Raw genomic sequence first — 24,585 nt, 5'->3', positions numbered from 1 at the left:
ATTGCTCATGAAATCTCTAATCTTTAATGAAATAGAGAATAGAAAACCAATAAAAATATGAATAATAATGAGTTGTTTTTTTAAAAAAACATGAACAAAATTTAGAAACTTTTAGCTGACTAATGAAAAAAGAGGACTCAAATAAATAAAACTATAAATGAAACAGTGATGTCGCAAGTGATACCAGAGAAATACAAAGGATCATAAGAGGCTACTATGAACAACTACATATGAACAAATTGTTTAACATAAATGAATAAATTGCTGGAAGCATACACTCTAATAAGACCGAATCATGAAGAAATAGGATATCTGAATAGACTAGTAATGAGTAAAGAGATCAAATCAGTAATCAACAACCTCCCAACAAAGAAAAGCCCACAACCAGATTACTTCATTGGTGAATTCTACCAAACATTTAAAGAAGAATTAATGCCAATTCTACTTAAACTCTTCCAAACAAGTTGAAGAGAAGGGAACCTTCCAAATTCATTTTATGAGGACAGCATTACCTTGGTACCAAAGCTAGATAAGAACACTACAAGAAATGAAAATTAAAGGTCAAAGTCCCTGATGAAAATAAATAGAAAAATTTTCAACAAATTACTAGCAAATTCAACAGCAGTTTAGAAGGACAGAAGTTACCCCTGGAACAAAGATGGTTCAACATATGGAAATCAATAAATCTGATATATCACATTAATACAACAAAGGATAAAAATCATATGATCATCTGAATATATGGAGAAAAAGCATTTGACAAAATTAACCATCCTTTCATGATTAAAAAAAAAAACACTCAACAATTTGAGTATAGGATGAATGTACTCCAACATAATAAAGGCAATATATGACAAGCCCACAGCTGTCATCATGCTCAATGGTAAAAAGCTGAAGGCTTTTCCTCTAAGGCCAATAACAAGATGAGATGCCCCTACTTGCCACTTCTAAGCAACATAGAACTAGAAGTCCTCAACAAAGCAACTAGGTAAGAAAAAATAAATAAATAGAAGACAGTCAAATCATTGTCTCTATTTGTAGATGATATAATCTTATCAAAAACCTTACAGACTCCTTATAGACCAATTTTATTAAAGTTGCAGAATTCAAAATCAACATACAAAAATCAAGTACATTTCCATACATTAGTAATAAATATCTGAAAATGAAATAAAGAAAACTATCCATTTATAGTAGCATCAAAAATAATAAAATACTTAGGAATATATTTAACAAAGGCAGTGAAAAATCTGTATTCTGAAAACTATAAAACATTGAAGAGAAAATTGAATAAGACACAAATAAATATGAAAATATTCCATACTTATGAATCAAAAGAATTTATATTGTTAAAATGCCCAGACACCTAAAACAATCTATACATTCATTGCAATCCCTATCACAATTTCAAGGGCACATCAAAAGAGAAAACAATCCTAACACTCATATGGAAACACAAAAATCCCAAATAGCCAAAGCAATCTTGAGAAAGAGGAAAAAAGCTGGAGACGTCACACTTACCAATTTCAAACTACCTTACAAAGGTATAGTAATCAAAACAGTATGGTACTGGCACAACAACAGACACACAAACAAGTGGAACAGAATTGAGAAGCCCAGAAATAAACCCATGCATATAAAGTCAACTAATATTTGACAAAGATGTCAAGAGTACACAATGACAAAAGGATAGTCTCTTTAATAAGAGATGCTGGGAAAACTGGATAACCACATAGTACCTCTATCTTATACCACTCACAGAAATTAACTTGAAATAGATTAAAAACTTCAATGTGAGACCTTAAACTGTTGGTCAGGACACGATACAATTTATCATACCCATATATGCATTAAGATCAAAAACAAAAGTACTCAAACTTGCAGAATGAGTGTCAATGAAAATCTCTGAAAAAATAATGAATATAGAGGGAGTTGGTGAATCAGAAGTGTTTTAACCGTCTCTAAGTAGAAGCAAAAAAAAAATGGGTTAACTCTATATGATAGCAAGATAGACTTAAGTCAAGAGACTTACAAGCCGATGAGTTTTAAATTCTTTATAAATTCTCTTAAATTATGAACCATCAGAGATATTGGCAGAGGACAATACTATGTCATAAAACAAATATTGATGACTTTGGTTGAAAGCAATTTAGAGTAGGACCCTGAATCTGATGAAGTTTTAGCGACTAATTTCTTTAGCCTAAACTTTTCTTTTTATGTATTCTCAAAAATGATATATGAAAAAGTTCTACACCTTGCTGGAAGAGTTTTTTTTTAACATATAAAAATCCTAAATGATAAAAAATTATTGTGTCTTTTGTATTTTTAATAAGCAATATTTTAGAAAATTTATTAATAATACATAAAGTAAAAATGGCACATCTTACAATTGAAGCATCTTGAAGCATCTTAGTACTTCATCTATAGTGTCTGTGTACAACTATATTAAATGAAGAATGGCAGTTCTTTTTTTTTTTTTTTAGAGGAAGAAAGAAAGAAAGAGAAAAAATAGAAAAAAGAAAAAGAAAAAGAAAAAAAAAGAATGAAGGAAAGGAAGAAAGAGGAAGAGAAAGAGGGAGAGAGAACAGGGGTGTTGCTTTATTGCCCGGGCTAGAATGCAGTCTAAAAATGGGTATGCCTGTAATTGTGTTTAATAATAGAGACATAAAAAAAAATGAGGGTAGAAAATAATTCACAAGCAGCCAACCAATATTTCATTTAAACCTGTAAATAGGTGTGATGTGGTACTGATGAGAGTGTATATTTTGTGTATTTAAAGTGGAGAGTTCTATAAATGTTAATTAAGTCTACTTGTTCCGGATCTGAGTTCAAGTCCTGAATATCGATGTTAACTTTCTGTCTCATTGATCTGTCTAATACTGATGTTGAAGTCTCCCGCTATTATTGTGTGGGAGTCCAAGTCTCTTTGTAAGTCTTATATATCTGGGTATTCCTGTATTGGGTCCGTATATATTTAGGATCTTTAGCTCTTCTTGTTACATTGATCCTTTTATCTTTATGTAATATCCTTCTTTGCATCTTTTGATCTTTGTTGCTTTGAAGTCTATTTTATCAGCAAAAATTGCAACTCCTGCTTTCTATTTATTTATTTTTGCCCTCCATTTGGTTGGTTAATTTTTCTCCATCCCTTTGGTTTTGAGTCTTTGTGTATCCTTGCATGTGAGATGGATCTGGATGTAGCATACCAATGGGTCTTGGCATTTTTTGCCTGTCTGTGTCTTTGGATTGGGGGATTTAGTCGATTTAAATTTAGAATTAATAACAATATATGTGAGTTTGATACTGTCATTTAATGTTAGCTGGCTGTTTTGCCCATTAGTTGATGCAATTTCTTAATTATGTTGATGTTCTTTATTTTTTGGTATTTTTTAGAAAGGCTGATACTGGTTGTTCCTTTCTATGTGTAGTGGTTCTTTCAGAGGCTCTTGTAAAGCAGGCCTGGTGGTGATGAAATCTCTGAGTGCTTGCTTGTTCACAAAATATTTTATTTTTCCTTCGCTTATGAAGCTTAGTTTGGCTGGATGTAAAATTCTGGGTTGAAAGTTCTTTTCTTTAAGGATGTTGAATATTGGCCCCCACTCTCTTCTGGCTTGTAGGGTTTCTGCTGAGAGATCTGCTGTGAGTCTGATGGGCTTCCCTTTATGGGTAACCTGACCTTTCTCTCTGGCTGCCCTCAGTATTTTCTCCTTCATTTCAACCCTGATGAATCTGGCGATTATGTGCCTTGAGGTTGCCCTTCTTGAGGAATATCTCTGTGGTGTTCTCTGTATTACCTGGAGTTGAATATTGTCCTGCCTTGCTAGGTTGGGAAAGTTTTCCTGAATAATATCCTGAAGCGTATTTTCCAGCTTGGATTGATTCTCTTCGTCACATTCAGGTACACCTATCAAACGTAGATTAGGTCTTTTCACATAGTCCCATATTTCTTGGAGACTTTGCTCATTTTTTTATCCTTTTTTCTCTAATCTTGTCTTCTTGTTTTATTTCATTAAGTTGGTCTTTGATTTCTGATATCTTTTCTTCTGCTTGATCAATTCAGCTGCTCAAACTTGTATATAGTTCGCGAAGTTCTCGTGTTGTGTTTTTCAGCTCCATTAATTCACTTATATTCTTCTCTAAATTGTGTGTTATTGTTAACATTTTGTCAAACCTTTTTTCAAAGTTCTTAGCTTCTTTGCATTGGGTTAGAACAAGTTCTTTTAATTCCCAGAAGTTTCTTATCGTCCACTTTTTAAAGCCAGCTTCTGCTAATGGAACATACTCGTTCTCCATCAGGCCTTGTTCTGTTGCTAATGGGGAACTGTGGTCCCCTGTAGAGGGAGAGGCGTTCTGATTTTGGGTATTCTCAGCCTTTTTAGGCTGTTTTCTTCCCTTCGTTATAAATTTGTCCATCTGTGGTCTTTATAATTACCGTCTTTATAGTTGGGTTTCTGAATGGACGTCCAACTTGTTGATTCCTGGCGCTAGAATCTGAGCAACCCACTGCGCCGCCAAAACAGCGGCGTTAAGATTGATGGTGCTTTTCTGACTCTGCACCAAGAACCGCCGCTCCCAGGCAGCGGCAAAACTGCCTCACCGGCCTCAAGAGTCGCGCTGGCGACACGTGGGGCTCCTCTGCTGGGAATCTCCTGGTGAGTGAGCAACAAAAATTGATCTGAAAGTGTGACATCCTCTCGTTCTCTGCGCTTTCAGTGGGAGCTACAATCCCGAGCTGCTAGTGATCAGCCGTCTTGGATCTCTCTCCAGAATAGCAGTTCTTGCCATAAAACAATAGCAAGTAAACTACGACCTGAGATGGATTGGAAGCTACCGCCCTACTCTGATACTACCTTAGTATTTTATCACTATCAAATGTATCAAATAGTGAACAATAACAAATGAGGTGGTAAACAGGTTAAAAGGGCAGTTTTGCCTTCAGAACACTATCAAGAAAAATTGTCTAAGACTTGACAATAGATAAAAGAGATTCCTGGGTGTCACTGTGGTGGAAGTTTGGGTGTTGCTTTACAGACTCTCTGGGATTATCTGGTTCTATGTATTTCCTCAACCAGCTTTATATTCACTAGACTATTTTACACATCTGTAGAGGTAGAAGGAAATGTGTAGAAAACTTGTAGTAATGAAAATGAGATTTGTTCATATCAATGAAAATGAATTTTGTCTGACAGAAGGAAAGAATATGTGGTATTGTCCTGTATATTAGCCAGTTTGGAAATTTCCAGGGCTCCTGAATTATGTGTATTTTTATGGATATATTCAGTTTTCCTGAATGTGTGTGTATTATGGATCTATGTGTATATTCATATAGCCAAAATTCATAACCAATATACAGTCATGCATTGCTTGACATGAAGATACATTCTGAGAAATATGTTGCTAGTAATTACAAGTTTTGATCCTAACATTCACTTAAGGCTACACACATCCTTGAGTTTGTGGTACTAGATGGAGTGAAGGGGTGAGAGGTGTCCAGGTAGTGGTGTCTGAGTGGAAGCCACAGTGAGAACTAGAGACAGCTTACAATACAAAGGAAAGGCAAAGGCTGAAGTGAGAAGCCACCAGAGGCAGGAACTTGGAGCCTGAGATGAGAAGACATAAACCTGACACCGAAGAATTCTCAGAGATACTAGAAGGGATCATAGATTTCTCCTAACATGAAAAATGGAGGTTTGGGGCAATTTTTTTCTAAATCTTTAAAGACAAGATGATTGCAGCAAGCTAGGGGATTTGAACAAATTCAAGAGGCCTGCATAACTTTCTTACTGGTTAGATACATGTGAACTTTATACATGTATAATCTAATTTTACACATGTACACAGGCATACATGCTATATACACCAACATTATTACTATAGCAGTGAATATACCTTTTATTCTTCTATGTTTTTTAACTTTAAAATTATAGATCAGTTATGCAGTACAATTTTAATGAACTGGTTCTGTACATTTACATGGTATACAGAGAGACATATAGAAAACCTAAACAATTTAGCTTAAAACTTTATAATTTTAGTGTCCAAGGTATTTAACCAATATGAGAAATTTGATTAGACACTAAAATATTCATAAAACCGAAACAGGGACCAGCATTTTTAATTGAACTGATATCCTAAAACACAATTTTGGTTGTTGAATTCCAGATTGAAAATATGATTAAGAAGAAAACAAATGGTAAACCTGCCCTAGAAAACTAAATAATATTGCTGCCAAAATGAATAATAGGGTATGACCAAACTTGATCTCATTTGAAAAGAGATACAAAGACTTTCTGAAAATAGAAAGTTCCATTAAGTTAGTTTGTTCCTCAAGATGCAAATGTATACAGTATTTTGCATGAATCAAAAATATGCCTGAGCAGTGATTCTTCATAGCCAAGAACACAGCCTGTATATGAAGGTCCAAGTGTTATGTATCCTGTGTATGGCAACATTGCTAGTGCAGGATCTGCTTTTCAAAGAGAGGAGAAAGGGCTCTCCCAACGATGTAAGAATCCTATGGAAAATGGAAAACACCAAGGGCTATACAGGGGTGTTTTGTAGATGAAATAAATCTCTAGTTGATTTGATTCGTAGAAGTAGAAGAGAAAGTGGCTCACTTGCTATGTGTTTACCAATAAATGAAACAGTAGCCAGAGGAGTTGCAAAAAAAGTTTCCCACATGGACTAAGAAAGATGGCGATGGAAATCCAGCTTGATTCTGAGCAGACTTTCTGTGTAAACCTGCCTTGACCTAAAAGGCATTCCCCTCCCCCTTTAAAGTATCTTCGAGGAATAATTAGCTGTCCAATTATTGGCAAGTCCTAATATATTAGGCTTGTGCTTTTGCCTGGTCTAGGGCACATCTGCATTTTTATCAATAGGATGCAATAAATAAAACTGGGGAAAACCTACGATTTCAGCTTTCAGCATTGCTGACCATTGGCTCCCATGCCATTGCTCTTGTTTCCTCAAGAATGTGGTTCTTCAGAGTTAACCTTCTAAGAAAATTTATGAACCTTATAATTGCAATTGTGAGTTCATGCCCTTCAATATTACCGTAGAGACTGGGATTCTTCGAAGTTAAAGGATTGCCAGGAACCACAGCCAGGGCTAGAAGCCATGGCTCCCTGTATACTTTGTCTCAAGGTCATGCTGGTCAGACCATGCTTGGATCAAAACATGAGCCTAAGGGTATGATACTTTGCTCTTGTCACTGGCTTACACTTTATTCTTTACTTGCACGCCTGTCTATATGCACTTTTTCTAAGAAAACATTAAACCATAATATACTTTAGGTCTTTGTCAACATTTTATTCTACCTTAGGTAAACAGACAAAGGATTACTATCCAATACTTCACTTATTAATTGATATAAAAAATTATTGATACCAAAGGTATTCATTCTGTGTAACATTTAGAGAAAAAAATCTAATGTATATCATAATAAAACTTATGAAAATGTGAAATAATAACAGCACAATGTTGATATAGGTAAGAATTTTTTTATGTCAAATTTTTCTAAATTCACCTAGCAATAACAAATGTAAGAAAGATGTTTTAATGCTGGTTTTATATTTTATATGAAAACGTGATCCTTTTCAGAGGAGATCTTCTATAATACTACTTTCCTATTTGGTTATTAACCTAAATGATGTTATTCCACTGGATTTCATATGTGTTGCAGGTCCTGCTGGGAAATCATAAAACTAGGCTCATTTAGGAGGAGGCAATGTGGCTATATCAGAAAAGCTGCCATATGTGAAACCTCACTTTATGCCTGTTGAAATTTTTGTATTTCAGGTCTCCCAGGGACATGTCCATTGTGCTATTGTGTAATTTTATCAGCATGAACTTCTGCTGAATATTTTTCCTTCTTTTCAAAATCCATATTTTAGTAGAACTAACTTCAAAACTTAATGTTGCAACATCTGTGCCCATACACCTGGGAGCCATAGAAGATGTATCCTGAAGATTATCTACATTTTCTAATATAAAATGCTACAAAAAGACAGAAAAACATTATATATTTTTCCTGGTCTGGATTTTTTTTTTTTTAAAGGAACCACTTTCTGCCTCCTTAAAAGGATTCTTACAATAAAAGAGAACTAATACTTCTAGAGTTATAAGGAATATCTTTACAAATGTAATAAAATACTCATTGGATTTTTAGAGATAATTCTTAATACGTATGTACAACTTTTGATTGAGACAATTTTGTGAACACAAAATATGGAGCTATAGTCTTAAAACATTTTCAAACAAGACTTTTTATAACTAAATCAAAAGAAAGTTAAAAGAATTTGCTGCTTTGAATTTATTTACTACGTTTCTTTTGTGGATCTACCAACAGCTCAATGGTATCTTATTTAGAAAATAGAAATTATGGTTTTATTTATTTCTGAAGTAGAAGATTGCGATACTGACAAACAAGAAAGTGTTTATGAATGGAGAGAAATGTTTTTCACCTGGCTTCCTTCCATTAGTTGTTTAATCTCTTTAGAATAAAATACGTAGCAATGTAAAGCATTTAGAGCCATATCAAAACGGCCTTCATGAAATGGTGCTGCCAATCATATGGGTAGAGCCAGTTGTTGTTGAAGGATAATGTAGAATATGTGACTTTCTACAGATTTAAAATAGTTAAGAAGGACAATGAATGGACTTGGGGAAATCACATGTGGATTTTCTTGACTTTGTAATCAATTTATCAAATTATGATAAATACTAAATACTTATGGAGTGCATTCTATGTGTCACACATTATTTTAATTGCTTTGCACATGTTACTCATTAAATTTTCACCATAACTGTATGTGACAGGTACTTTTGCAATCATCATCTTACAGATGAAGAACCTGAAGAGATAGGTTAAGTAACTTGTCCAAGGTTATCCAGCTTGTCAGTGGTGGAGCAGAGCTACTGCAGAAGGCCAGGAGTCTGCATTACCTACTTTTCCTATGACTACTTTTCATATACACAACAAAATAGCTTTTCACTCTTACTTTGATGCAAAGTATAAGATGACAAAGGTGATGCATTTAAAATTATTTCAAATTTAAACACCAGAAATATTCAAGGCAGGGCCAAGCGGAATATCTATGCTGAAGACGGGAAGGGAAAATGTGGTTAATTCAAGATTACCAGCATTGGTAGTCATCTTACAGTGAAAAGTCAAATTTTCACAAAGAAATTCAACCTCATAGTTGCTCAAAGTAAGTAGCAGAACTTCACCTTGCTTTTTTCCCACATGCCATTCCACCGTTATCAGAAAAAGATTGGCATATTTACAAGGAAGAGGGAAAATGAGGGTATTTAATCCTTCAGGCTTCAGAGTAGTGTTCAATGCTTGGGAAGGCTCTGGGAGAAGGGAAACATGTCAATGTGTGCTGAATGCCAGCTTTTTGCTTACAGGTCAAGTCAAAAAGAGGAAAATGTACAGCTGTTTGATGTTCCCTTTTACCATTTGCATTTCTTGAGGCGCAATGAACAAAGCAAACAATTTCTGCTACAGAGAAATTAAGGTAACATGCACAGCATTGTCTATTTTACATTTTAAAACTGCAGTTGAAGAGAGCAATACCATGTATCTGATTCTGAGTAAGGGTTATATCAATTCTCAGTTATCAATGTTAGACATGAAATAACTTCAAATATACCCTTTATTTGACTTGACGGAACATGGATTCATGAGTCTGAACTGGGATTTGCAATAAAGGAAAGGTTATTAGAGGCATAGGCATGGAAAAATATTGTGCTGTAAATGGAGTCAAAATTTTAAAAGTGTCAAAATCGCTCACATGGTTTAGCAATTAAACTGTGTCAATGCCCCTGCCAAGAAGAGTTCATAATTTGGAAGCTGTAGTTGCTATTGACCTGATTTTACAATTGAGATCATGTCGAATTTTAATTTGGAAACAAAATTGATCACCGTGTTCTATAAACAAGGCCTGTCAAGTTATTACTCTGCAACTGCTTTGAAAATACATATTTCTTTAAAAGTAGTAAGATTTATGATATACTGTAACAAAAATTATTTTATGAGCTTCTTTTAAGAAATTGCTTTATATTTAAAAATCGAGTTCTTTTAGTTCTTCAGTAAACACTAAGTTACTCAGAATAGTTTTTAAGAAAATATTTTTCAAAAGATTTCTATCTTCACTCCAATACATTGGTTTCTTGGCCCAAATGCTGCTTCAATATTTACGGAGTGTTCATTCCTCCTGAGTTTTCAGAAATCATTATAATGCTCACTTCTTTTTTAAAAACAGTATTCAATATTATTGCATCCTAATATTAGCAAACAAAGCCTGCAATTGAGGTTCATATAACATGCATATTTTACATACATTGTTTCTTTAATTGCTACTATAGGAAGGAAGGCAGATCAATACAAAAAGGCCAGTCTATTTGCTTTAAAGCCATTTCAAATTTTCTGTGAACTTTATCCCTCTAGTCCATCATTTTGATTTCTTTTAGGCTTTCTCAATACAATAATTTTAGAAATTTAAATGGAATCTAAATGAATAACAAAAACATCCTTATGCTACAAGTAGTTGCTGAAACTACTTGTTCCAAGCATCTTCTTTTGCTACTTCTAGATTTTATTTTACTTTCAAAAGCAGATTTGGGGTAAAGGAAATGTTCATTTTCCCCCTTTACAAGCTGTAATTGCATGAGGATAACTTTGATGGTTGAATTCTAGGCAGGAATCCAAAGAAACTCTCTATTCTTGATGGGTTAACTGAAGAGCAGCCCTACCTTTTTGACCTTCAGTTTCTTCTTGGTCATCTGTTAGTGGAATCACTTGAGGTTGCTCCACAATCACGGCATCTTCTTGCGATGAAAGTTCTAAATAGAATGAGACAGAAGGACACTCAGGGATGTTTTAGTTGGAATTGTTGTGAGAATACAGTGACTATGGCATAGAAAGTTAGAGTTCTTTCTTCCCCCTTCAAGTTTCAATAGGTCCACCAAGTTGACACTATTGCTCTCCTCCAGTAATCACTGCCTAAAACACACACACATACCACTCACATACACAGGTATATATAGATGTCATGGTTCACAGTTTCGTCTCATTCTCTGATAATATATTTGGGTTTTAGTACCTTCCGTTTCCATATATGAGTTCTGGGGCTCTGTTTCAATTTTTATTTCATTCTTCGTTGAATCATTCTCTTGCCCTGTTAAAAATAGTGATTGAAAGAGAAAAGAAATGTGATATGCATGACCACAGCTTTATTCCTGACCTTCAGAAACCATGCTTTAATCATGCATGGAGAGATAGAGAACAGTTTGGGAACCAAAGTGGAGGGCAAAGTTACCATTTTTCCAATCATCCGATGTATATCAATTATTTTCTGAGAAATATTCTGATAATTTAGGCAAAAAATCTTTTTTTTTCCTTGAAACTGATTTGAAACTGGCATACTTCTTTAGCTTATCAATGCACAGGATATGGATGGAGGACACAACCTGGAAAATTTCAAATTTTACAATAATTTCCAGGCTGTATGGGTTAACTACATTTAATTTCCTTTTAAGATATTAATATTTCCCATAGTGAGGATTCCTAGAAAATGAAAACACTACTTACACTTTCATTTTTCCATCAACAGAGCATAGAAACTTGAGTAACGTGAGCACATGGTAACTGGGGGGCATAACAGCTCAACCATTCTCTTCAGACACATACTAAATACAGCAAAGGTCAGGAGAGAATTCAGCCGACTCTTGATTACTCCTAGGCTGATTAACTAGTAATGGTTTTTCTTCCACACCCCTTGGCTTCTCCTCCTACCCTCCCCTGTAGAGTTTAAAACATTTAAGTGCTTATTAAGAGAGGAAATTGAAATCTGTCCATTTTGCCTTGGGCTAATGAAAGATTCTGTGCTGAGGATATTTAACTATGGAATTAAAAAAAAATATTCTAGAGCTAGGGTTGGTTATAGGTGCAAAGCAGACTAAGAGGAGCTTGAACTCTGCCTGATTCCATTCCTGTGGTAGCATTATGCTTTTGACTTTTCTCTACCTCTTCCTGTAAGAGGATTATATTTCCCTGTCTGTGACAGTGTGACATGCAGCAGCCCTTGTGGGACAATTGTATGTTCCCATCTCATTGACACAGGCCTGTTCATGTAACTTGTTTAGGAAATGGCACTGGAACAGGTGTCGAGCGTGCTGCAAATGACCAGAACCCTTAAGATCCACTGTAGGTTGCCTGCAGCTCTTCTGCCCCTAATAGAGCATGTTCCTTCATCTAGATCCTGAATGGCAAGCATGTGGAACACAGCCAAGCAGGGCCAAGAAGAGACACAACCAACCTTTTTCTTGAGCCCCCAGTGTGACTTTTGGGGTTATTTGTTACTGCAGCAAAGCTGACTCATATAATCTCTCATCTTACAGCTTCCTCTCTGATAAAATTATTTTTAAACCTTCCATGATACTACTTGCCCTTGATTCATTCTCTGCTAGCATGACACAGATGGGGGGAAAATCATGTTTTTTGTGTAATATCCACTCCCCCTGAGCTCAATTTTAATCAAAATGAGCCAATAACATAATTAAAACTAAAGCATATTTATCTATTTGATCATTGAATATAAAAACCTCAAGCTGTTTTTGATGATTTTCTTTCATCACTCCTGAAGTTCAGTGAAATGCCATCTTTATGATTCTGCAAAACATTTCTGTTTTCCCAGTTTCCAGTCTCCTGTCTTCTCTCCTCATTTAAGGATATATCATCTGTCTCTTGGATCTTTCGTTTTCTTCTCCTTTATTCTATTTTGTGATTTGATAGCAGAAAGGCCTTTTAAAATTTGAACTTGTTCAAGACCGTTCTGAAAAACCCCATTCATCCTCATTCTTCCCCGTCGCTGCTCAAAGTATGTCCATGGACAAGCAACACTGGAATTACCTGGGAGCTTTTTAAAAATGCAGAATTTCAGGCCTCATCACAGACCTACAGGATCAGAGCCTGCATCACATAACAATATGTCCATGTGATTGGTATGCAAATTAAAGCTTGAGAAGCACTGACCTAGAAGATGTAAGTGAATCTGCAAATTATTGATCTCATAAAAAATGCCAGACTGTCCCTAGATACTTCACATGTATTATCTCTAATCATCACATTAGCCCTGGAAAGTAAGTGCTGTGATCTCAGTTCTGCTTTCAAAAATCATAACTAGCTCTACCTGACTACAATCCCTCTTTTTTTTTTTTTTTTTTTTGCCTGAAAACGTCTTTATTTTGCTTTTTAGCTCTTAAAATTGAGATCTACTTGCATACAGTAAAATGTATAAATCTTAAGTAAATATCTTTATGACTCTTTAGATATATACACATGAATTTTCCTATGTAATTACCATCCAGATCAAAAACAATTTTCTTACCAGTGGCTTCCTCCACTGTGTAACAGTGTTGTGTGTTTTTGAGATTCACTTAAATATAATATGCAGCATATATTCTTTTGTATCTTAGTTTTTTTATAACTGTTGTCTGTGAAATTAATTCCAGTTGCTGTGTGCCTTAATTGTTTATTCCTTTTCATCGATATATACTATTCTAATATCTGAATATACTATATCATATGAGTGTTGACTTGTTTTCAGTTTGAGGCTGTTATGAATAACACCGCTAAAAACATTTTTGAATGTTTCTTTTGGCAGATATATTTTAATGGACTCATATCATTTGGGTATAAACCAGGTGACCGAGAACAAGTAGGTTATATAATAGGGAATATGTATGTTTAGCCTTACTAGATTTTACAAAACAGTGTTCTAAGGAATTTGTTCCGTAAAGAATCCTTATACATACTTCTGCCAGAAATGTATAAGGATTCCATTTGCATCCTTTATTCTTTAGATTATGTCATGTTACTATGAGCCACAAAATATGTAGCAGAAAGCAATTTAAAATCTTTCACCCCAACCCAGTTTCACCCTTATCACCTTTGGATACTATACAGAATGATAATGATTGTACTACTGGTTATTCATTCTACAATGTATTATATGCCATCAGTGGTAAATATATCTGGTGGTGGGAGTAGATCTTCAGTAAGATAGAGACAGTGCTTATCCTCAGAAAACATACAGTTGCTGGAACACAAGCATTATATGTGAAAAAGGTTCTTTCTATTAAGATATAAAACAGAATTTCTACTTTTTGAGGAAAAAATCACTTTGAGCAGATTTTTGGATTATGGGAAATTGTGTGGAATAAAGACTATATTAGACAACAAAATGAAGGCTGATATACTCTCAGTAAATTAAATGAAACCAGGACATTTAAATACTCTCAGTAAATTAAATGAAACCACGACATTCATGTAAAATTCTAAAATCAATTTTATAAAATCAGCCTCTAGAAATAGGATGGGAGCACTTCAATCCCATTTCTGATGAAATTGGGCCACAGGTTTTGCCTTTCAGGTCTGCTATAGATAAGCTTAGACAACAGAATGACTGCATGGAGAGAAGGATTCTGTTATAGAAAGTAAAGGCAATATCTTCAATTGATCCCCTGGCAATGTCTTGCTTGGAGAGCTATTTCCTGCTGTTCAAACAAAGAATGTACTAAAAATTAAAACATAATGTAATTATGCTGAGAGAAAATACTTTTGTAAAAGATATGTTCAGAAAAACAAAAACTATAGAAAGTGTCTTGTATTTACCTGAAATATAAGAATTGATGGGTAAGGAAATGAGAAGATTAAATTAATAGAAAATTGATATAGACATTAAGAAACAAATGTTTTAGTTATTCAAACTCGAGTTCACTAAGAAAGCAAAGGTAGTGAGCAAAATGAAACGTGAAATGATGATAGATGTAGAAAACAGAAAATAGCAATGAATTTCTAATCTAAGGATTACAGGAAGTCTAAGCAGCAACATTTCATCCATCTGAAGGCAACCACTAAGTGACATATTATGAGATTTAAAAAGATTGTAGAAGGTAGAATGAAATTTCACTTTTTTAAGCATACACATAACATGTGCCCTTATACATATCTATATTAGCAGGGGCAAAAACTGAAAGGCTGTAACTCAAATGTTAACACTGATTATCTTTCAATGGTTGTTGAGATTTAAATTCATAGTATTTTAATTTTGCTAACCTACATTTTATAACAATTGCATATTATATAATTTATTATAACAAAACAATTTCAAAAATGAGGAAAAATGCTCTTAGTGATAGCTTAGAAGAAAAAATTCTAGCTAAAAGGTATGTTTGTGTAAGTCACGTGTCTAACCAAATTTAATTACTTTTTCTCAGTCTCTATTTGCACTCTAGAAACACTTAAGAAATAGAATTTTTAAGCAAAATTCTTGTTTCTTTTTAATGTCTCTCTTTTTTGTCTTTTGGCCAAATCACCTATCTTTCCCTGTGCTCTCTATATACCAACATAATCATTTTCTAAATGTATTACTTTATTTCTTGCCTTTGTACTTAGCACGTGTTTCCAATGACTAAAATATCATTTTTCTTCCTTTCTTATATGGAAGATTATCCTCATCTTTCAAAGCTAAACCAGCAATTTAGTTTTTTTGTATAGCATTTTTGGAATCACTAGGCAGGATTAATCATTTTCCTATCTTTGCTTGTTGAGTTCTTTTGCCCATTCATCTATTTATTATCCTGATCACACTGTGATGTAGTTGTGTCTGTGTTTGTTTCTCTTACCAGATTGAGAGATAGATTTTGTTTTATTCATATTTTCCTTCCCAGCACCTATTTAATAAGATGTCATCAATGAATGTCTATTTAATTGGACTTCTATTATAAGAGTCATTAAGGACTATAACTTACTTTCTCTTGCATCCTTTAACAGCAAGGTAAAGTCCCTTACATTATTAAATACTCCACACACTATATTTGCTGCAGAGAACGCTGGAATGGGAATAAAGATAACTGGATGTTTTAGGCAAATCACAACCTCTTTGGCACCTAATTTCATCATCTATTGAAAAGAAAAAAGGCTGAGGAACTAGATAATTTCCTAGGTTCACAGGTATGTCTTCAGATGAAGTTTCCAGTCACATTGACATTTGTTTCTTGAGTAGATGATAGTGAGAGGGAACCTTCACTGTTTATTGAGTGAGCTTCATTCTCTATCACTGTTGATAGAGGGAACTGACCATTGCACCTAAACATCGCACCAGGTCCTTGCAGGGACCTTTAACTCAGTGTTTGTGATCTGGCTTTGTCTATACCATGAAGGGAAAGAGTAGAGCATCCAGAGAGGGGAAGTGGCCAATTTGTATCTCTGTGTGTCCCCTGCTCCTAGTGCTCCACTTGATACATTTTCAGAGGATTTAATCAGGAATGAGAAGGTCGCCATTCAATAGAGCCTGGGGCACTGCTGAAATGGCGGGCCTGCTTGAGGTGATAACCTGAGGATGCTGATGAACACCAGGGAATTTCAGTGACTTGTCAGGCTTGACCCTTCACTTTAAGGATAAAGTGCTAGTTCAAATCTCTTTCGAAATATTTCTCTTCCTTGCCCTCTAAACCGGTCTCTACTCCTGATCTGTTTCACCTGTGTGCTTTACATATTTTGACAATCTTTTCTTGAAATAGAAGTTTTTTTTTTTCTAATTTTTCTTAAATAAAGTTAGTTAAAAATGAAGGAAGAAACAAAACAAGGTGCCCATCTTTGAAAACGGGGCAGGCTTTGGTATTGCACAAAGACAAGGTATGCCTGAGCACCCAGGCCTGCTGTGTGTTAATGACTGCTCCCAGGGCTTCCAGCCCATCTGCCTTTCCCCTCAGTGCAGGCAGACCTTACACATTCCGTCTTGCTTTCTCGGCCCCATGGGGGCAAGCTTTATGTTCCCCTCTTTACATTCAGACTAGTTGAATTCTCCCCAGTGTCCTCTGCCCTAATCCCTCCTGGCTGAGAAAACAAAAGAACACAAAGAATTCCACAGTTTATGTATGTATTTTTCATACAGTGGATTCAATCAGCCATACTTATGGGAGGGGACCATTAGAACAGATAATCCAAAAATCCATTCACTTTTCCTTAGAAATAGATCACATGATTGTTTCCCGGAGCCTTGGTAATTAAGTTTGGCTCAAGCTAATACTTTAGCTTTAATTAATTTGCATAAAAATTGGTCTGGGGACTTCGGTCTAGAATTAAGCATTTCTAGGGGATAAACCTAAACTCTGTAAATGGACTGTTTCTGAACAATAGCAACAACAATATAATTTTATAGCTTGCAGATTGTTAGATGTTCAAGTTTTCTTTGTTCAAGAACAAAGACTTCCTCTGATGCTTGTATTGAAGAAATCATGTAAATTGTCTCTTTTTGTTAAACTTGAAAGTTGATTGCTGCTAATATTCAAAACCGTACTTTTATAAAAATGTCTAAAACTATCCCAGATTAAGAGAAAAAGTTAAGCCTAAATTAGTGAATTTGATTATCTTCTAGACATCCTTGGTTTTCTCCTAGAGCCAATAAAACTTACTTTCCTATTGCAAGTTATTTTTGAAATTATTTTTTCCCTTGTAGTTATAAAAGAAATGCAATTTCCCTGTGGATACACTAAAAATACATACAAACATTGAGAATTGTGGATAATTTTACAACTAAGGGATGGTCAGTTTTAATATTGTCAATTCTCATATTTCTCTTGTATGTGTGTATACACACATAGATGCAGACATATGCACAAATATGTAAATATATCCTTGGATCAAAACATATTTACACTTTGAGTCCTGCTTTTTTATTTCATATTTTAATTAGCATCATCGTCTCTCATTACAATTTTTTTTGGAAATCTTATTTTAAAAGATAGATAATATTCCACATTATTGGTGAGCTTTCAAGTGTTTACACTTTTTATTTCTGCCATTAAACACAATATCGTAATGAAAATTAGTATCTCCATACTCTGGGTGGGTGTTATTTTAGGAAAAATCCCTGAGGCATAATTTTTCCATCAATGTATGAACATTCTACCATTTATTAGGTCTTCCCAAAATTGCTGATGAGGAGGTTATGCGTTTCAGTCTCCTTCCTACTAATACTCGAACATGTTTGAAAACGCTATTTCTACTAATTTTGTATATTTTCATCTCCATTTAATCTTACCTGATTCACAAAGAAAAGATACTATTTTATTTGCATTTCTTTATCTAATAAAGAGATAGGGCATCTCTTCATATTTATAATGACTGTATATCTTCTTGTGTGACTTATAATGGAGTCTCTTACCCATTTTCCTCTTAGATTGTTTTATGTTTTTTTCTGATTGGTTCATGAACACTTTCTTTGAAATAAAAAAAATTAGCTCTTTGTCATTAGAAGAGAATATTTTTCCCACTAATTTTCATTTTTAACTTCATTTTAACCTTTATTATGTCAACATTTATCTATTACGATTTAGTTATTTTCGTCTTTTATGCACTATACTGACATGCATAGACATTATAGATATGTGTATGTCTGCATTTCATAACATAGCATGCCATCATGTGTCTGCAAGTATGTGTTCACAGTTAAAAAAGTAACCTGTAATATTTTTTATTTTGTTGTTTTTTAAAAAGACTTTTTGTAGAGAAGTTTTAGGTTTACAGCAAAATTGAGAGGATGGTACAGATATGTTCCATGTAACTCCTACTGAAGTCCATAACTTACATTAAGGTTCACTCTTGGAACTGTACATTTTATGGGTTTGGGCAATGTATAATGACATGTATCTACCATTCTTGCTTTATACAGAGTATTTTCAATGCCCTAAAAAATCTGTGCTCCTCCTATTCATCCCTCCCCACCCTACAACTCCTGGCTATCACTAATCTTTTCATTGTGTCCATGGTTTTGCCTTTCTAGAATGTCATATAATTGGATTCATACAGTATGCAGCCTTTGGATATTGGCTTCTTTCACTTAGTAATATGCATTTCAGTTGCCTACATCTTTTCATGGTTTGATAGTTCATTTCTTGTTAGTGCTGAATAGTAACCTTTGGTTCTTATACTCTAGCATTTTTACAGTTTCATTTTTATGTTTCGTCTCTGCTCCTTCTGGAATTTATCTTGGTGTAAGGAATGAGGTTGGGGTTCAGTTTATTTTTCCAAATGGCCAACTAGTGGTTTTAATACCATTTATTGAGTCATCTGTCTTTGAAATGTCAGCAAGAATATGTACTGAAATCCCAGATCTACTTGGGTCTAGTTTTAAACTCTAGAGTCTGTTCCATTGATCAGCCTGTCTATTTCTATAGAAAGGACTACACTGTTAAGCACATTTTTCAAACATTCCATGTCCTTCTTAGTCTATTTGTTCTGTCATTGACTAATAATATTGTATCTGTGAACTCCTCATTGCATTTTCAACAGGTTTTTATTTGTATTATATCATGCCATATCATCTGACACATAAAAACCCATCACTATTATATTACATCAGGAATTTAAATTGTTATCAATATAAAATGACCAACTCTTTGTCACTGTAGATATTTTTGCTAGACTTCTAACAAAATAGATTCTAAAGTAGTTTTTCATGTTTTCATTTGTTCCCAAATGAAATATATATTTGTTCCCAAATATATGTTTTTCTAACTTTATATTTTAAAAGATTACCTTGAGTTTACGTCAATCTGAGTGTTTTTTGTACTTATTAAAGTAACCCAGTTACATTTACTGTCATAACTATTTGTTTATGTCTCTGTCATCTTATTTGATTCATATGCTTTTGTCACAGTGCTAGCTATTACTTGCATTGCTGAGTATACTCTCGTGTTATCTCTTTGGGAAATTTAGAAAGTAAGACATCTTCATTTAATTTTTTTATTATCCTATTTGCAGTTGTATAATTTGTCAGATGTATTCCGAAAAGTAACATATTGTCAGAATCCGTAACACGGTGGGATTTTTAATTTTTGAGCTGTATTTATGGAGTTAGCCTAATATGCAACTTTTCCTACTTCCAGCCATAATCTAATGTTACAGCCTCTGTCATTGATGTTTCCTTTCCTTCTTTCTTCATTCCCTTCCTCTTTTCCTCTCTTCCTGTTTTAGCCAATTTTATAAAATGTATGTAATTTTTCTATATACATATAGAAAAGCACACAAAAATATGGAGATCTCAACGAAATAAATACATAAACTATATAATTTTATGATAACCATCTAGCCAGGCAGCCCCCTCATGGCCCCCTCCCAGGGAGTATGTCCCCTCCAATCATCAAAGTTTAATCAAAACCCTGACTGTCATAATGATCAGTACCTAGGTCTTCTTTATTGTTTTATCACCTAAACAAGCCTTTCTAAATGTTTTTTTTTTTCCTGCTTTTTGAACTTGATATAAATAAGATTATATAGTAAACAGTATGTACTTTTATATCTTCTCTAGTTTAATATTACATTTGTGAGATTCATCATGTTTTTGCATGTCATTGTAGTTTCTAGTTTCCAATGAGACTTTTGATTTATCTTTTCTTTTTTTTTCTTTTTTAATGAAATCTTGCTCGGTCACCCAGGCTGGAGTGCAGTGGCTCACTTCAACCTCTGCCTCCTGGATTCAAGTGATTCTCCTGACTCAGCCTCCTGAGTAGCTGGGATTATTGGTGCCCACTACCATGGCTTGCTAATTTTTGTATTTTTAGTAGAGATGGGGTTTCATCATGTTGGCCAGGCTGCTTTAGAACTCCTGACTTCAAGTGATCCGCCCGCCTCGGCCTCCCAAAGTGTTGGGATTACAGGCGTGAGCCACTGCACCTGGCCTGATTTATCTTTATCTTTGTCCTCTGTATATAACTTGTGGTTTTTCTCTGATTGTTTTTGTGATTTTTCTCTTTCTTGCTGGTGTCAGGTAAATTGATTATGATGTGCTTAGGTGTAATTTTCACTGAGGTTTCTTATGCTTTGGGGTCATAGAACTTCTTGGATATGTGGGTTCATAATTTCATCAAATTGGAACATTGTAACCACTTTTACTTCAAATATGTTTTCTGTCTCTTCCTCCCACATCCACCCTCAGAGATTCACATCCATGTATATTGTAATTAGAACCACCTTCAAGGTGTCTCAAAGCTCATGGATGCTCTTTTTTCCCTTCAGTCACTTATTCTATGTTTTCCTTTGGATAGCTTCTATTGCTACATCTTCAAATTCTTTAATCCTTTCTTCTATAGCATCGAACCTGCCACTGTTCTCGTCGAGTATAATTTTTCAGGCACTGTGTTTTGAATCACTTGAAATTCAATTTGGGTCTTTTTATAACTTCTTTGTCTCAAATTAACATGGTCAGTCCTAATTTTAACTTCATAAATATGTGGAATAGAGTTATAACAACTTTTAACATGCCCTTTCATATTACTTCTATCATCTGCATCATTTGTGGATTGAGTTTCACTTACTGACTTTTCTTTTCCTGTGAAGCATGATTTTCTGCTTCCTGTCAAGAACTGTGAAGACTCTGAGATTTTACCCTACTTGAGTTAGTTAGCCACAATTCCATGAATGCTGACCAAAGACAAAGACTCCTGGTCAAAGATAAAAAATAGTTGATTGTTCAGAGAAATCGCAGTAATCAGAGTGTTAGTGTCTGTTCTCTGAGTCCCAGTTCCCACATGGTGCCATAGGTGGACCAGCTAATTCCTGCACTCAGTGGGTAATATCATAGGGGAGGAATCTTAAACTTAGAGAATGTATTAGTCTATTTTCATGCCGCTATGAAGCATGGGTAAAGACTGGGTAATTAAAAAGAAAAGAGGTTTAATGAACTCACAGTTCCACATGGCTGGGGAGGACTCATGGCTGAAGGCAAAGGAGGTGCAAAGGCATGTCTCACATGGTGGCAGGCAAGAGATCATGTGCAGGTAAACTCCGCTTTATAAAGCCACCAGATCTCGTGAGACTTATTCACTATCATGAGAATAGCATGGGAACGCTCACCCCTATGATTCAGTTACCTCCCACAGGGTCCCTCCCACAATACGTGGGGATTATGGGAGCTACAATTCAAGATGAGATTCGGGACAATAAGTATGGACAATAAGTCTGTCTGCTTTTTAAACTGAATAGAGACATGATCCTTTTCAAGGATACAAGCAGTGCCTTTTCTCGCAAAATACGCAGACAAATGATAGATGCATGGAGAGTTGTCTTGCAATACTTCTTTGCATGTCTGGTAATTTTGTTGATTTTACTTTGTTGGGTACAAGATATATTTATATTTTTTATAAATATTTTGAGCTTTATTCTAAAGTGCAATTAAGTTACTAAAAAATATTTTGATCCTTTCAAGTCTCACTTTTAAGCTCTATTGGGGAGGACAAGAGCAGCATTTAGTTTGTTGCCTGTTTTGCTCCACGACTAAGGCAAAAACCTTCTGAGTTCTTAATGAATGTTCAGGTTCTCCAGTCTGGCTGGTGGGAATAGGCACTTCTTCTAACCCTATGCAAACTCCAGGTATCACTCTGTCAGATACTTTTTAGTGTTCCTATCCAATTGAAGACTGAGGGGTTCCTTCTGTAAACTTCTGAGCATGCTCTCCCTGAAGCTCTCTTCTCTAGAATGCTGCCTCGCAAACTTTAGCTACCCTGGCCTCCCAGGATTCTCAGCTCTATCTCCTCAACGTAGTTTGCTGGGCTCTCCCTGGGTTCCCCCTCTTTGCACCACAGCCTGGAAACGCTCCAGGTAGCCAGCTGGGCAATCACAGGCATAACCTCATTTCCTGACTCTCAGGGCCACTGAGAATGACAAAGCTACAACACTAGTTGGTACTTTTACTCTTCATGTTCATGGAAAAGCATCAGCTTAAAACATCAACTGAAAACTAATTTACCTCATTCCCATAAATGCCATTATTGTGGTATATTTTAATGTTTTGCATATCTTAACTCCATAAGACATTATTGCCATTCCTGATTTATACCATCAATATTTATTTAGACTTATCCAATAATTACCATTTACCTTGCTCATAATTCCTTCCTTTATCTTTGGCCTTCTGTCCGGGATTAATAGCTTTCTACTTACAGAATATCAGAATTCTCTGGTGATAAACTGTGCCTTTTTTTTTTGGTCCAAAATGTCCTTAATTAACCTTTACTCTTGAAACATACTTTTCCCCCGGGTTTGGAATTCTTGGTTCACAGCTATTTGTGGTTGTATCATCTCCTTATTTTCATCATATATATTGAAAAGTCCGCTATCAGTCCAACTGCTTGAAGATAGCTTTTCAGATCTTCTGTTTATCTTTGTTTTTCAGTAATTTTACTGTGATGGGCCTTGTGTATTTATTATTTATAATATTTATATTTACTTATTTATTTGTTTACTATGATGGGCATTGTTGTGAATTTATTTATTTATATTTATTCTGCTTGGAGTTCAAAGAGCTTTTGTAACATTTGGCCTAATATCCTTCGTCAATGTAGGAAATTTCTCACCATAATTTCTTCAGCTATTGCTTCTGCCCAGTTGTCTCTCTCCTTCCTTTGTGGGACTCCAACTGTATTTGTGATAGACTCTGTCATCAGATCCTTAATATCTTTTTCCCTTTCTTTAGCATTTTCCATCCTTTTTTCCCCTACCATTTTTAATTTGGGGTATATTTTGACCTACCCTCTAGTTTACAAATTTTCTTTCACCTGTGTCTAATATGTTGTTCTGTCATAAATTCCTTCATTGAATTCTTAATTTCATTGCAAAATTTATTTTGTTTTGAATGTCCAGTTCTCAGCTAAAATTTCCAATCTTTATCTCCTTATACATACTCAGCAAAATTATCTTATACTTTGTGTTTACAACTCTAATATTTTCAGCTCATATGGGCTTACTTCTCTTGCCTTATTGTTTTGTTTTTCATGTTACCTTTTTTCCTTCATTTTTCCTGGGTATTTTTTATGTGTGTGCTGGACATTATATTTTGCAAATTATTTATATAAATGATTTGAAGTCTATGACACTCTTTTTCGCTCCTAGTGGATATTTTACATTTGCTTTTCTTAGATGCCTGAAGGAACTAGCAATCAGGGTTGGTCTTAGCTTAATGTGGGGATTGAGATGATTTGAAGCTGGGCAGCAGTCACTCAGAAGACCAATCTACTGCTCATTCATTCTTCCTGCTAGGATATATATCTTTGGGGTTTCAACCCCAAAACAGAGAGTTTATCAGGGGCCATTGCCTTATTCAGCAATGGAGTTCCAGATACCTTCTGCAGAATCAGCAAATGCCTTAAGGTAAAAATAGTTTCAAATTCTGGGTTCATATATCTGGAGATTCATTGCCTCCCAGAACTTAGCCTGACAGTTCTTCAGTATTTTATTAGCTCATTGATGCCTTCAAACAGTCTCTCTCTCCATATGTGTATAATATATAACATATAAATATATATATTTTTTGTCCAGTTGTCTTCAGTAGGAGAGATGGTCTAAATTATTTAGACTTTTATTATTGAAGTCTAGTCTCTCCTTTTTCTCATTTTCAAACAACACATACTATAAATGTCAAAGTTAAAGACACATATTTAGGTAAGATATTTTGATACTAATTTTGACTAGTTATTTCAACATTATTTGATCGAACATAATTACTTCAACATGTTCAT

The 24,585-nt window shown here is 34.7% G+C and overlaps 1 protein-coding gene across 2 annotated transcripts in view; it reads right to left on the bottom strand.

Annotated features, from left to right (window-relative positions):
* Positions 1-24,585, bottom strand: part of MACROD2 (mono-ADP ribosylhydrolase 2) — a 2,030,631-nt gene that overhangs the window by 48,254 nt on the left and 1,957,792 nt on the right. For both annotated transcript variants that reach the window (XM_032248219.1, XM_032248220.1), the window contains exons 15-16: positions 11,109-11,183; positions 10,759-10,848 (exon numbers count right to left, since the gene is read on the bottom strand). In XM_032248219.1, the coding sequence (XP_032104110.1) occupies positions 10,759-10,848; positions 11,109-11,183 (165 nt within the window). The remainder of the gene's footprint in view (positions 1-10,758; positions 10,849-11,108; positions 11,184-24,585) is intronic.

The sequence above is a fragment of the Sapajus apella genome, unplaced genomic scaffold, assembly GCF_009761245.1.
Source record: "Sapajus apella isolate SASKATOON/1434 unplaced genomic scaffold, GSC_monkey_1.0 scaffold65, whole genome shotgun sequence".
Classification (NCBI taxonomy): Eukaryota; Metazoa; Chordata; class Mammalia; order Primates; family Cebidae; genus Sapajus; species Sapajus apella.
This window is presented reverse-complemented; position numbering and strand designations above follow the sequence as displayed.